This window comes from Pangasianodon hypophthalmus, chromosome 26, assembly GCF_027358585.1.
Source record: "Pangasianodon hypophthalmus isolate fPanHyp1 chromosome 26, fPanHyp1.pri, whole genome shotgun sequence".
NCBI classification, from domain to species: Eukaryota; Metazoa; Chordata; class Actinopteri; order Siluriformes; family Pangasiidae; genus Pangasianodon; species Pangasianodon hypophthalmus.
In genome coordinates this window covers 14,849,095-14,863,755 of record NC_069735.1, presented here as the reverse complement: position 1 = coordinate 14,863,755, position 14,661 = coordinate 14,849,095, and the positions used below count along the sequence as shown (strand labels likewise).

General features: G+C 38.3%; 1 protein-coding gene across 1 annotated transcript; it reads left to right on the top strand.

The window, feature by feature from the left end:
- On the top strand, positions 1-14,636 carry ifngr1 (interferon gamma receptor 1). Its single transcript, XM_026932028.3, has 7 exons — positions 1-560; positions 6,838-6,955; positions 8,082-8,257; positions 8,356-8,516; positions 11,043-11,205; positions 11,302-11,444; positions 12,705-14,636. Exons 1-7 carry the CDS (start codon positions 488-490, stop codon positions 13,035-13,037), a joined length of 1,167 nt encoding a protein of 388 aa, XP_026787829.3. The 5' UTR covers positions 1-487; the 3' UTR covers positions 13,038-14,636.
- Positions 14,637-14,661: the final 25 nt, after the last annotated feature.

Sequence of the window (14,661 nt, the reverse complement as noted above, 5' to 3'; positions counted from 1 at the left end):
GGTTAGAACCTGAGATTCCACTTGGACTGAAACCATCAAATCGTTTTGTTTTGGTTTGTTTTTTTATTAAAAATGATTCGGTGTTGAGATGGTATAGTGCTGGATTAAACACGAGCTCAGATTAGTGTCTCCACGTTACCGGGTGCGGTGATGTGCGGGGTAGCACGCGGAAGTGAGGACACGTGACCAATCATCAACAACACCTTTACAAACAGAGAGTGAGAGAGAGAGAGGAAGAGAGAGTGAGAGAGTGAGAGAAAGAGAGAGAGAGAGAGAAAGAGAGAGAGAGAGAGCAGAGCTGCTGCGTCTGCGTCTGCATCTGCGTCTGCGTCTCCTCAACACCAAGCCAAGTGGATTTATTCTGAGTCTGATCGCCTTTCTGGATAACTAGTACAATGCCATCGCTTCATCCGTGCTTATTTATTTAGTGTGGAATGAGAGGAACCCATGCCTGAGTGAGAGTACCGGTGAGCTTCAGCTTGGCACGATGCGCCTTCATATCCTCGGGATTGTCACTGGATTTACTGTCCTGAGTGCACTCAGAAGCCTTACACATGCTGGTGAGTATCAGACTTACTACACACTAATCATCCCAGAAAAGCTCTGCCAAGGAGCTAAATCTGTCCGAACTGGTGTCATTTGAATCAGATTTCACAGATAGATAGATGGAGAGATGGAGAGATAGATCACTTTATTAATCCCAAGATCACACCAACAGTCCAAAAGGGAGAGTGTGCAAGCAAGAGGATTCAGAATAATTCAACATAAACATAAATAGAAATATATTCAAGACAAAATGATCAAATATTGTATTAGATATAAAGTGAGTAAAGCCTCATATCCACAAGCCGTGTGAGTAAGTGTGAAGTGTCAGTGCAGCACTGGAGTATGAACAGTATAAATACACAGGGAATATAACCTTACATACCCAAGTCCTCTGACTGATGTGCAAAGTGTGTGAAGGTGATTTATAGGGCTTTTCATAATAACTAGTAAAACACTTCTATCCTGGTTCATTGAATGACACTCAGTCCAAACCAAAAAAAAAAGCTTTGTACAGTAAATAAGCACATACCCTCTCCAAAATAAAGGTACTTATCTGTACTTCTGCTTGTCTGTGGTGAGATACCATTAATGTGTAGTGAGATTGATTTGGTATACAGTTTATTACGTTTGTTCCTGAAAGCGTAGTACGTGCTTTAGGCTACATGTGCGGGCAGGACTCTAGACTGAGAAATCAAATAGCCCATACAAAAGGAAAAAAAAAAAAAAAAAAAAGGCCTAACAGGTTTTACTTTTTCCTGGCAGCAGAACTGAACTGTAAGGGACATTTTTGCGTGTACAGGAAACGGTGATCTAATGAGATCTTTGATTGATGGTTATTTCTTCTCTCACATTCCAAGACAGAAGAAAGACGTGACAGACTTCAGACATTAGTATCACCCTGGATCATGTGATCAGGCTGTACTTTATAGAAGACAAAAGTGTATAAATCTATCAAATTCAACAAAATGAAATGTATCCATAAATTCTACGTAGAAAGTGCAGAATGTATGGAATACGTAATGTGAATATTGAGATATAAATACTTAAGGTGATACTTTAAGGTGACATTTTTTTTGACTGACTATTTTATTTCTTTATTGGTTTAATCACATGTTAACCTCGATGGTTTTATTCCATGGCAAGGTCATCCTTCAGGCAACATTCGTTGGCAGGATTAACTTTTATCATTGATTTATGGCTCTTAGTAAGTGTATTCCTTTAGGTTTTTTTTTTTTTTTTTTTTTTTTTGGATGATTCATGATTTTGTACTTTTCTAATTGGGTTTGCCTGGGAACCTTTACTGAAACCTTTAGTCTGTTGTAGAGATCTACATAGAAACTTTATGAGCCAGGAATGTTCTTAGTCCTGGTTCAGAGTGACTCACTGCTGTCCTTCTGTCACATCGGTGATATTTACTCAATGACTAACTAACTTTGGTCTTGAGATTATAAACAAGCCATGCCATCAGTAAACTGATTATGGATACGATATTTTGGTCTTACTTTTCCATGATAATAGCTAATTCCACCCACTGAGATTGACTGACAAATGAAATTGCAAAGAAACATGACACTGAAGTAAAAACAGTAAAGTAATAAAACAGCTAAGACATAAATAGGAAAAGTTTATATATATATAAACTTTATATATATATTTAAAATGTATATTTTACATTTAATTTGGGATATTTGGAACATTTTGCTTTAAAGCTGAACATATTTTGTTTTGTTAACCTTGGCCCTGTATCTTGAATCCAGATGGATTGAAATAATTTGATGTCCAATGTATCCATAAACCAGATTATATATTAAGTAAATATCTAATCTTGCGATGTTTATGATGTCACGACACCTTGCTGGATGGATGGATGGATGGATGGATGGTTGCTTAATTATTCTGTAAAGAAAATAGCATCAGTAGAGCCACTGAACAGCACAGTGCAAAAAGTATACATAGGAAAGTAACAAAAAACAAGTACATTAGTAAGTACATTAAGTAAATATAAAGCAGTAAAGACAAAATAGTAGGGTACGTTCTAGTAAGGGTAATATTAGGACAATTGATACAGAATTTGTCTTTTAAAGTTCAGTAAATAATTTTTAAAAGATTGAAAATTAACAAAACAAACACTAAATAAAATAGTCACATATAAAAGATAGGGGTAAGAAGTATTTTAATACACTTATTATAAGATACGCATATGGCCAAAAGTATGTGGAGCATCACAATTCAACTCAATTCAATTTTATTTGTATAGCACTTTTAACAATGGAACACAACCACACGTGGGCCTTCCATAAACTGTGGCCACAAAGTTGGAAGCTTACAATTGTTCTGAATGCCTTTGTCTGCTGTAGCATTAAGATTTCCCTTCATTGGAACTAAGAGGTCCAAACCTGTTCCAGCATGACAATGCCCCTGTGCACAAAGCGAGCTCCATGAAGACATGGTGTGTGAAGGTTGGAGTGGAAGAACTGGAGTGTCCTGCACAGAGCCCTGACCTCAACCCCACTGAACACCTTTGGGATGAACTGGAACACCGACTGAACCCCAGACCTCCTCGCCAACATCAGTACCTGACCTCACTAATGCTCTTGTAGCTGAATGATCACAAATCCCCACAGCCATGCTCCAAAATCTAGTGGAAAGACTTCGCAGAAGAGTGGAGACATTTATAGCAGCAAAAAGGGGACCAACTCCATATTAATACCCGTAATTCTGGATTGGGATGTTCAACAAGCACATATGGGTGTAATGGTCAGGTGTCCACATACTTTTGGTCATAAAGTGTATCTAAAATAAATGTTTCCTTTCTTCTTCTTCTTCTCCCTGGACACTACGCAGTGCTAATAATGATGATGGTTTTAATACTGTAATACTGCAGTCTGGTGTACGATCCAAGTGATATAATGATGTTAACATTGATCTGTTGCTCATTATTCATGAGCAGATGAATTTTTGAATTTAGCCTACAAACCTGTGGATGTTGTCCAAACCCTGAATAATGGTGGACAAACTTCTGTAGATTGCACTACCCTTCTACCTGGCATTCTAATAGGTTCTTCAGATTGTACGACTGGGAGAACCATTAATGACCTCTACAACAGTGGGTTCTTCTTATAGAAAAGGTTCTAAGTCGCACACAATCAGGAAATTATAATCAGTAACCATCCAAACCTGCCGAGGTCTTTGTTAAAGGGTATGTTTGGATCGGCCAGTTGATGAGTGAATGAATGAATGAATGAATACTTCTTTAACATACTTTTAATACTTTCCTTTTTCAGTAAGGCAGTGTTGACGTGTCATGTGTCTCATAAGGAAATTACATTTGCTACCTGTTATATAAAAATGTGCACAGGGCAGATACCAAAAAAAAAACAAAAAACAAACAAACAAACAAAAAACCAACATGGGCGTGCTTCTTACACTCTCTACGCAGATTCCTGCTGAGTGTTTTTCACCACCCACTCACTTCACTTCAGTGAAACCGACTACCAGGAGCCTTCCGAAATCCTGGTGTGGATTGTTTTTTTTTAGATTTCTATAATTAGAGTCATATAATAATAATAATACTATTAGCAAAACAAATAGTTTGAGTGTCTGTGCTTTTCATGTGTTAAAGAATAATTTGAGAGAGGGCCTACTGGAGTTAGTGGAGTTAATCTCCCCCGCTTAAAGGTGTAAATGGTTTATTCCGCCTTTCCACAGAGATGAACTGTTTCACAGGAAAATCGAGGCTTTCAATAATAAAAGGGGGCCAAAAGAAGAGCCGGCCTCTATTTCCTCATCGGTTTGGTAGCCAGAATCATTTGAAAATACAGTGTAGGATTAAATGAATTTCTCACAAGCAGTCTTTTCTGTGACAGGGTAGGGACAGTGTTAAATGATGTTAAAAGTTCAGCAACAAATTTGTCTAGTTACATGACAACGTCTTAGGTGGATCTTTTAACCTTTTCCTCTCTGCCAATCTAAGCGTCCTGTTTTGATCAAAACATGGATTATAGACGTTTAACCGATGACAGACTTCGCTAGTTGACAGACACACATTTGAGGAAGTATAGAATTTCCTAACCTGGACAGGATTTGTTGTTGTGCTTACGAAACCCACACTAAAGACAAAAAGACGAAGAAAAGAGTTAGACTTCACTAGTTTTTTAGTTTTATATTGTGGCATCAGTGCTTAAATAAGACCAACCCATCATTCATGCTTATCTGCACATAAGCAATACACCCAATTGATTCTCTACCTGTACAAATACTCTATATAAAAGATTTTTTTTAATGTTGCACAATATATGCAGAACCAAGGTCACCTGTGTGTGTGTGTGTCTGTGTGTGGGTGTGTGTGTGGTAATCTGCTATAGTAACAAAAATTCCCAAAGTTCCCCTCCAGCTTCAGTAAAGTACATGTGGCTGGCTGGTGAGCTGACTATCTGAAATCTTTTACTCTAAGAAATTTATGTACATACTTTCACTAATTTTAAGTAACAAGAAAAATAAATAATCTTTTAAATAAGATGTTATTCTTCATAAATGCAAACCTTAAACCAACAACCTTCTTTTACTTTTTCCTCCTCAGTTTAGGATGATTCAAAAATCCATGTATCACAGTGCTGTTGAATTCTCAAATCTGACTGATCAGAAGGTGTTGATTAATTGTCTACAACAGCAGCTCTGACACTAGTGCACAGGGACCTGTAAGGCAGATGTGTCATGTAATCCAAACCCAAAATTAAAGAGAATAAAAAACATCTGCTTACATCTTATTTACGGTTTTTCTCGATTGTTTACACACTACCACAGAAACTTCACGCACCATAACCAAAAACCTGAAACTCATATACGTAATCCTACACCAACACACAAAACACACTTCCTGCTTCTCACTTGTTGTTCCACACTCCACTACAAAAACACTAAAACACTACACGCAATTCTCAACACTTGGCACAGTCTTCGCTGATAAAATCTCTTGTGTTTACACACAAATGGTGAGAACAATGGATGCCAACATTGCAGAGAGTGTGTATTGTATGGTTTTTTTTTTCGACTGTCACTTGTGTTATCGCTTCTGAATATGAATGATCTTACATGTGCATTGACCGCCAGCTATGGATGAGGTAGAGTGAGAGGAGTGAGACACAGAGGAGGAGGAGCAAGATAACAAGCAAGGAGAGCAATCTCTGATAAGATTCAGGCCACTTTGTTTGACCACGTGGTCAGTCATAGTCTGACGATGAGGGAGGAAGAGCTGAGAGTCCAGTGGTGATCATGATGTCAGATGGTACTTCCCTTGCTGCGTGCGTGGCCAGGGAGGACATGACCCCTGATGTGGCAAGACAGAAACGAAATTTCTTTCTAGAACATGTTACAAATCCAACTGTTTGCTGAGATGCTTGTAGTATTTTGGAGGGAATCATATTCCTGCGTGTTTTGTTTTTTTTTTTGAGTGTAAAAACATCATACTTTACAACAGACTACAGTATGTACTGTATGTAGTATAACAAAGAAAATGCTGAAGGCCTCTTGATAACATCACCATAGTAGTTTTCCACTCAGCATAGTGTTTTCCCTGAGCACATGTGTTTAGCTGGTTCTTCTGAAATGGCTGTTCATTTGATGGTGTGTGTGTGTCTGTGTGTGTCTGTGTGTGTGTGTGTGTGTGTCATTAGACAAAAGTTCCTTTTGAGAAGAGATAACTGTTTTAAATGCAGTGTTTACTTTTGCAAGGGATTTGTTGTTGGAGTTATGGAATATTTGTGTTTAGAGTTTTGAGAAAAATGAGTTTTCAGAAAATGTGTGTAAGCAATTGAGAAAAACCGTAACAAAGATATATATAGTCTTTGATATGAAGTTTTCTGTATGGAGATGCTCATTTACCATTTATTAAAGGAGTTTCCAGTGTAACGGTCAGAGACGATGATTTTCATTAAGTACATTTAAATGTGTAGGACGTTGAGCTTTGTGGTTTCTCAGTAAGTAGCGTCATTATTCACTAAATAATGAAATAACTAAATAACTTTAAGAGAAAGTGAGAGAACATCTGTTCATAGCTCCTATAACGTAACTTATCCCAGGCACTCGAAATGGATTAAGAGTACATTAAAAGTATTTTAAATCAGGAATAAAACACTTCGGGACATGCTGTTATAGGAAAATCATCAACTTCAGAGTTGACACGATTCACACCCCTCATTAGTTTCCTACATCAGCACAACGTGGATTATTTTTACTTGTCTAACATGACTGATGTCTTACATTTTTCTCTCAATGTCTCTTTCTGACTTTAAGTTCCAGCTCCGTTCGATGTGTCTGTAAAGTGTGACAGTTATGGAGTCGTGGTGGAGTGGATGGCTGCTGGTCTCAGTGAACAAGCTGAGTTCCTGTTAGAGCTCAAACCAGACTTCGGGTGAGTATAACACACTCTACTGGAACTATAGCGAGATGCTCAGGATTGTCCAAACGCAGGTCACGTGACGTGGGAATGGACAGAGATATGGCCCACTTATAAAACCTTTGTGTTGTAAGATTTTAATCAGAACAGGCCATTTTATAATTTTACATATCATTTTTTAGAAGAGTTAACAACAAATGCCACTGGCACAGGAGTATTATTTGGAAGGGTTGATTCATTTACAGTAATCAGAATCAAACTTTGTGTCTACAGACCATGTCTAGAAATGATCATTGCAGGTGGCTTTGTCCTGAGATGTTGGTCGGGGTATGTGGTGTGATTGTAGAACTGAAAGAGAGAGAACTCGAGAGACAATTTGGATGAAACATCATCATATATGCAGGATGTTAACGAAGAGTGTGAAGTTTCTGTTTGTCTCAATTATTGTGTCATTCTGATTTTCTACTGGTGTTCCGAGGCATTCCCCATGTCTGCACTCGTGAAGTGATTTTATTTCTGTCCATATTTAAAACTAATATAGCATATATAAAAACAGACCAATGATATAGTTGACTAAATAATTCTTTAATAATTATTACAGGAGTTGTAACAGTTCACAATGACAATGTTCCCCAATTTCTGCTATCCTTGAAATGATACACTGCAAAAAATTACATCGTAATAAGTGCAGATATCTTGAAAATAGTCAAATTTATGTAGTATTTCCTTTTACAGGATTACCATAAACTAAATATAAGATTACTAACCCTATTTCTAGGTTTACTTTATTTGCAATTTTCAAGTCTTGTTCTATTGGCAGATAATTTTGCTCATTTTAATACATCAAGCATTTATTTTTCTAGAAAGAAGTAAAATTATCTGCCAATAGAATAAGAATAAGAAATCATGAGTTTAAAATGAGTAAAAATATCTCCGAATAGGTTTAATAATGTTATATTTGTGTAATTCTAGTCTTATAATAGGAAATACTAGATACATTTGACTATATTCAAGATATTTTCACTTGCCAAGATGTCAGTTTTTGCAGTATAAGACATTGTATGAATATTGAAACTGCTGAGGAAAATGGCTTATCACAAACTTTTTTGGTTTTCTTTGTACATCTTTATTGGCATCACAGGAAAAACATTTCTGTTAGTACAAAGTATCCTCGATACAACATATCTGACCTGCTGCTGGATACGGCGTACAACCAGTACTTTGTGAAGGTGAAGGCCAGAGATGGTGAACATGAGTCTGAGTTTGCAGAATCACAAATATTCTCTTTCAATTATTTGAAAGAAGTAAATATTACCTGTAAGTTGAGTTGTTGTTTTTTTTCCCCCATCTTGAGATCTTTCTTCTCAACACTAAAGGCTTGAAGGATAAAACCCGCCTCCTTTTTCTGTTCTCAGGTGGCCTTGAGTTCCCCACAGTTAACCTGTTTCCTCGAGACGGGAAGTTGTTTGTTGAATTCATCAACCCTTTGCACCTGTACAGAAACACACCTGCTCTACGCAATCTCCGGAAAACTGAAACACTAGAGTACACTGTCGCTACACTACAAAGCCACAAGGCAAGGGCCAAGAAAATCCATCCACGTCCCTCTTTCAGCTACACACCTCAGTGTTTAGAGTTTGTAGGTTGTCCCTCTGGGAGATCCTTTAAAGCAGGAACGTCAAACATATGGCCCATGGACCACGACTAGCCTGATGAAGGTTGGGATCCAACCCACCAAATGAATTAGGAATCTCTAAAAGTCCTTGTTGGTGAACTTGGGGGCAAAATAGAGCAATAAACTCAGCTACTGTCAGAATGTACTAATGATACGTAATTGCTCATTAGCAAGCTAAAGATTTGAAGAAATAATTTCGCAAACTAGATAGATTTCCACCCACTTTAGCATTATGGACTATTTTGTCTATATTCATGACATAAAAATCCCAGTTAAGTCCATTTCAGTTCCATGTCATAACCAAACTTTCCAACATCCACACACACACAAACAAAAACAAACAAACAAACAAACACGCACACACGCACATCTTATACAGTGAACAAACCTTCTATGGAAATATTCTAAATTCAGCAACACGCACTGGTATTGTTGTAGACCTGTTTTACAAGAAGCTGGACGTGTTAGTTCAGTGTTTAGTTGAGCCTTTATTCTGCTTCATCCTGTTTCATTAATGTCTCTAGTCTAAAATATATACATTCAGTTCCTTCCTCAATGGTGTGGGGTTTTTTTTTTTTTTTTTTGTGGTTGTCATGTTAAAAGACAAAGGTTTGACAAAACCACTGTATTTGTGTGGGATTTGGTGGCTCTGTGGTAAAGGCCTTGCCTATGAATGCTGAGGTTGCTGGTTTGAATCAGGCTTGGCCCTGTGATGATGGATAGAGGAAAAGAAGACTGGGTGGAGAAAGAGTGACTGAGGAAAAGTGCAAGTGATAAGTTTTTTACAGCACTCCTGATCTATGCAAAACTAAGTCAACACACTCTCTTCAAGTTCCATAACCCCTTCTGTTCACCTCCTCAGACTTTGGGGGGGCAGCTGCCCGGATATTTACCCCCCCACCTCACGATCACCATCCACTGTGCCTGACCCATTAACGCTCATGTCCTGGAGACCTGGCTGGGGTTCGAACCAGCAACCTCTCAACCCAGAGGCAAAGCTCATCCAATAGAGCCACAGGATCTCGTGCTAGGAGTTACTTTTATAACACTTTTCACTGCACCTGAACTAAAGTTAAAGCAAAAGCAAAGGCTTGAACCAGGGACGTCAAGCACCAGAGACCACATTGCTATCCACCACACTGCTGGTGGTATAAAGGCTTCTTGGACTTCTGGCTTAATACACGGCACAACAGTGCACGACTAACGTTTAGCTCATCACTTCCCCTGTAATTTCTCTCAGTAACAAAGTGTGGCTATGAGAACACCACTAAGCAACACACACCAAATCACTGATGGACCAGTTGTTGTGCTGTAGCTGTGTGCTTTCTGGAAACTGTTTAAAATGGCTTCCTCTATTCACACAGAGATGGTCATTCAGCTTGTTACAGATATTTTCTTTAGGAGGCACATATTTATGTGGTTAATTATCAGTAATAGATATTTTATACACAGTAATTAGAGGCACTACACATATCCAGAATAATATGTCTGGAGTTTGGCCCAACAACCGCCACCTGTAAGAACGACAACGCTAACCATAGCAACACCAAGGGACACAGGTAGAGGTCATATAATGCACATTTGATTTAAAGGATGGCTTAACAGCAGGAAACAGTAATATTTGTTCAGTATACAAGTAGCTGATATCAGCACTCAACATATAATTAGCTAAAGCATTACAGCCATCAGTTCTCACCTTCTCTTTGGCACAAATTCAAACACAAGGGAACTTGACTAGACGGGGCATTGCTACGCATATCCTTGCAACCTGGCTGGGGTTTGAACCAGCATCCTCCTGACTCAGGGGCAAAGCTCATCCAGTTGAGCCACAGGATCTTAGACAGAAAGTTTTTTTTTTTTGTATACTTGATTTCAAACTGTGGCACTGGAGCACAGGAGAAGTTACAGCATAACAGATTTTACCTGTAGGCTATTTGTATATTTGTACTCAATCTAAGGTAACCACTTTAGCGAGCCAATGCATTTCATTTAAAATCGACTAGCTAACATTATAAACAACGGGCCTAGTAGTGTTTGTGCGTCAACAGGTTTGGAAGCTAAGAACCTTTAAGTATCAAATTAACCCTTAGAAGAAGCCTTTTTTCTAAGACTGTATGCATTAAGTGTGCTGTACAAACTCTAAAATTGGTACTAATTACTTTCATCTTAATACCTAGAACCTGTCAGTGTCGTAGTAAAAATGGTTCTTGATGGGTTCTTTAACTGTTCAGTGGATAATTAAGGCTTGTTATTTTCCTAAAAGGATTCTACTGGGACTTTCTTTGAAAACCAGGGAAACACTCTGTTATAGGCTAGGGTTATACATGGAATCTTTATGAGTTACCCCAGAGGGACAAAAACACAAAAACCAAAGAACACAACAGGTAGAAGCTAGCAGGTCAGCAATATTTATTTTCCTCCTTTCAGATATCTCATGAATCTGCTTGCTCTATCGAGTCGGAAAAGTGTGAGAGCAGCGTGTCATTCCCAGAAGAGCAAGAGAAATACTGCATCAAACTCCTGGGAAGGATCAGACAAACTTGTGTATGGGAAACAGAACCTTACTGTCATGAGGGCACCCTTAATCCTGGTAAGAACACGTTTTGATGCTAACAGTAACTGACCGAATTCTCACAGTCCACTGTCTCACTGTCACTCATTCATCTCCACTTCGGATCTTCCTCAGGTCCACCCATCACCGTGTACCTCATCCCAGTGCTGGTGGGTTTTGCAGTGTTTCTCGCTTTGACATTGGCCACTGTGTTTCTGGTGAAGGAAATCAATAAGAAAATAAAGGAGCAACACCTTACCAAGTTACCACTATCTCTGGTAAGTTGTGGTGTAATACATTTTCAGTATTACTGATTACACAATTAACTAAGTTGCACAAGAAACATTTCCCAGTCAGGAAATTGCGAGATCAATCCACGATGACGACACAGCCAGCCGTTGCCAGGATTCGTAGAGAAAAATTAGTCATGCTCACTGGTTGGGAAAAATGGCTTGATTTTAGGTATTAGCTCTTACCCTTGGCAACAGTTAACTTAGGAGAAAATTGGGCAAGAAAATAGCTAAGTGGTGTAAGCCAGTCATTTCCAACCCTGGTCCTGGAGTACCTCTTCTCTTATACACCTACGTATGCCAGTTCCTGTAAATTAGTTGGACCAGATGTTTTAGAGAAGTAAAAACAGCGAAACACACAGGGCATGGGCAATCCAGGATGAGGGAACCATTGGCATAGACCACGAATATCTCTTCTGAAGTGAATTCTTCCATTTATCTGTAAACAATATTCACTTAATAATACAAACGATGGGCTGAAATCAGGTTGTGTGAATGATTTAAGTTATTAGGAAATATATTCAGCTAAGTGAAATGCAAAACATGTTAACAACCAAAAACCAAGAGCAAAACCAAAAAACATGAACTGTACATTAAACATTGAACAAAGTAACTTTCCATTAAATCTTTTTTTTTTCTAGGCTTCCTCATGTTAGTCACATGCTCTTTGCTAAATAGACAGTTAGCCTGACAAAAAACATTTAATGGAAAGTTACTTTGGTATTATAGGGAGGCGGGATTCTTTCTTCTGAATAACCGACTTCCTTTATGAATGACTTGAATGATAAACAACATACACAAATAAAAGTGACAGTACAGTCATTTAGGCTCATATTTCCTCTTATTGTAAACATCCTCCAGCTCTCTGGATTCCACCGTCCATCAGACTGACGCGTGCTGTATAAAGACCTCCTTATTTCTGTTTTGATTTTGAATTTTACTGTCATGTTTTTGGTTTTGCTGTCATATTAGTGAATTGGTTGTTGCGTTTTTGGTTTTGTTGTCGTGTCTTGACATCATTAAATTAGATCTACCATAAAGATGGAAATCAGAATGAACTCCTGGGAAGAGTTTCGCGTTTCATAATAAACCACTCTAGAGTACTCGATGTTCAATTGTTAAACAAACTGTACCATAGACATCGCTTCATTGTGTGTGTGTAAGATAATGGCAGACTTGTTGTATTGCATTCTTGGTGTGTTGCCACGTATTTGTTTTTTTGTGCTAAATTCCTTTCTTAATTGTCAGAAAACCAAGCTGACATACATTCCTGTGAACACACCTGAAAATCCCAACGTTGAACCGGCTGTCAACATTTCCACGAACAGTACTTACAACTTCCAAGAAAGCATCACCCAGTCGGAAACCACCACCAACAGCGACATCACCACAGACTGCACTGAGGACGAGGACGTGCATAAAAGCTCAGGAAGCAGCGAACTGGAAGCAAGCTCTTCCCAGGAAAGGTTGTACGGGACCGGAGCAGAGCTGTCGAGCAGTGACTTGTCTACGGGTTACGACCGGCCACATACACTCATAGAAATGAGCCCTGAAGACAAGGTGAAAAATTATGGTAGCTGATAGGGATTGTTTGGGACCTTCATCAAACACAGCGATACACATCTCATGTTCCAAGATGTCAGACAGACAACAAAAAGAGATGTCATGGAGGAGAGAATGTAAATAATGTGAATAGCCACAGATCTACATCAGGTGTTTTTAATTGCTTTTTAAAAAAAAAAAAATCATCTCTCATCTACAGTAATATTTAATCTAAAGCCAGTACAAAGCTATTCTCTGAAGTAAGTAGACCAGCAGGACTGACACTTTCAACATTCCAGTTCTCCATTCAGTTTCTGTCTTAACACACTAAGGCATTAAGGCTGTTTAGCACCGACTGTCAGCCTCAAGCAATTCACGTGCTTAGATATGTATATTAAAAAAAATACATGCACTAATGGCTCAGGGTGCTCAGGGACTAAACCAAACCTTGTGGTGTTATTAGATAATTAGATATCTGACACTATAACTGTTGCAAGAGTGGAAAGTGACAAACAGCAGGTACTCTAATTACAGTAAGCGACTACATGATTGACTGTAACTACTTTTTTTTTTTAGGATAATTAAAATAACTTCCATTGATCATTTAACATATCAGATGAACCCCTGCTGAAAGTCTACTTCAGGTGCCAAATGCTTAGCAGCAGTGTCTGAGACAGTGGAGACAGATCTGCTTCCCTGGCACAATTTATCAGCTGTAACAGCGTGATGATCAGCTGCAAAAATACGCAAGAAACACGCAAAACCTGCGGAGATATCGGCATTAGACTAGCTAGCCAGATCTTTTGATATTTTACAGTATGAAAGCTCTGAATTAAACTTCGATGTTCGCTAGCGATTGCCTGTTGTGTTAAATATATCGAAGCGCCATGCTTAGCGCAGCATGTAGGTACTGTGTAAAGGGCATCTTTGCGAGATAGCTAAGTATGAAATAACATGAGCTAGCTATCTTGTTAACAAACCTAGCAAGATACTGAAACTCCAACAGAATTTGGCTAGCTAGCTAACATTACCTTTATTTATATAATTGTGTTTATTCTTCAGATACAGAACATTTTCAGATTGTTGGGTCAATTATAGACTTAAAAAAAATACATTTAATTTTTTATATTGATTACTTGTAGTTTTACGCAAGTAAATTATTACTACAGTAGCAGTGCTTTTACTTTTAAGGCAGTGTGTTTTTTTGTACTCTGTGTACCATGTTGCCATTTTGTTATTGCTCATTAACCTAAAAAGCTGCTGCTCCCTGGTCGCTGTATCAGGACGCATCAGGTCAGAGCTGGATCTCTCTATAAATAAGCAGCAAACTGGAAGGCATGCTTGAATGTCAGGGTGTAATATAAATGGGCGCAGCTTTATGATTGAGATTAAAACAGGGACAAGGTTCACAGATCACATGGTGTCATAATGCAACGTTTGAGTACGGAGCAATTTGGAGTGAAGCTGAAGTTAAGTTTGCTTTCAATCTGGAAAGCAAAACATCGAAAAATCCTGTACATCTCTAATGTCCAGAAAAATGAAGAAAGATTGTTTTATTTTTTTATTCGTTTATCTATACACTCTTAGGGAATAAACGGTGTTTTCACACTTGTTTTTTTTTTTTTTTTTTTTTTTTTTGAAGAAAATGCTGACCCGAGTGCTT

What these genes read in the sequence shown, in the direction of transcription:
- ifngr1 (XM_026932028.3), top strand. Translation starts at nt 488, where the DNA reads ATGCGCCTTCATATCCTCGGGATTGTCACTGGATTTACTGTCCTGAGT. An exon ending in GAGCTCAAACCAGACTTCGG is followed by an intron (nt 6,956 to 8,081) that starts GTGAGTATAACA and finishes TTGGCATCACAG; the next exon opens with GAAAAACATTTCTGTTAGTA. An exon ending in CTACACTACAAAGCCACAAG is followed by an intron (nt 8,517 to 11,042) that starts GCAAGGGCCAAG and finishes TCCTCCTTTCAG; the next exon opens with ATATCTCATGAATCTGCTTG.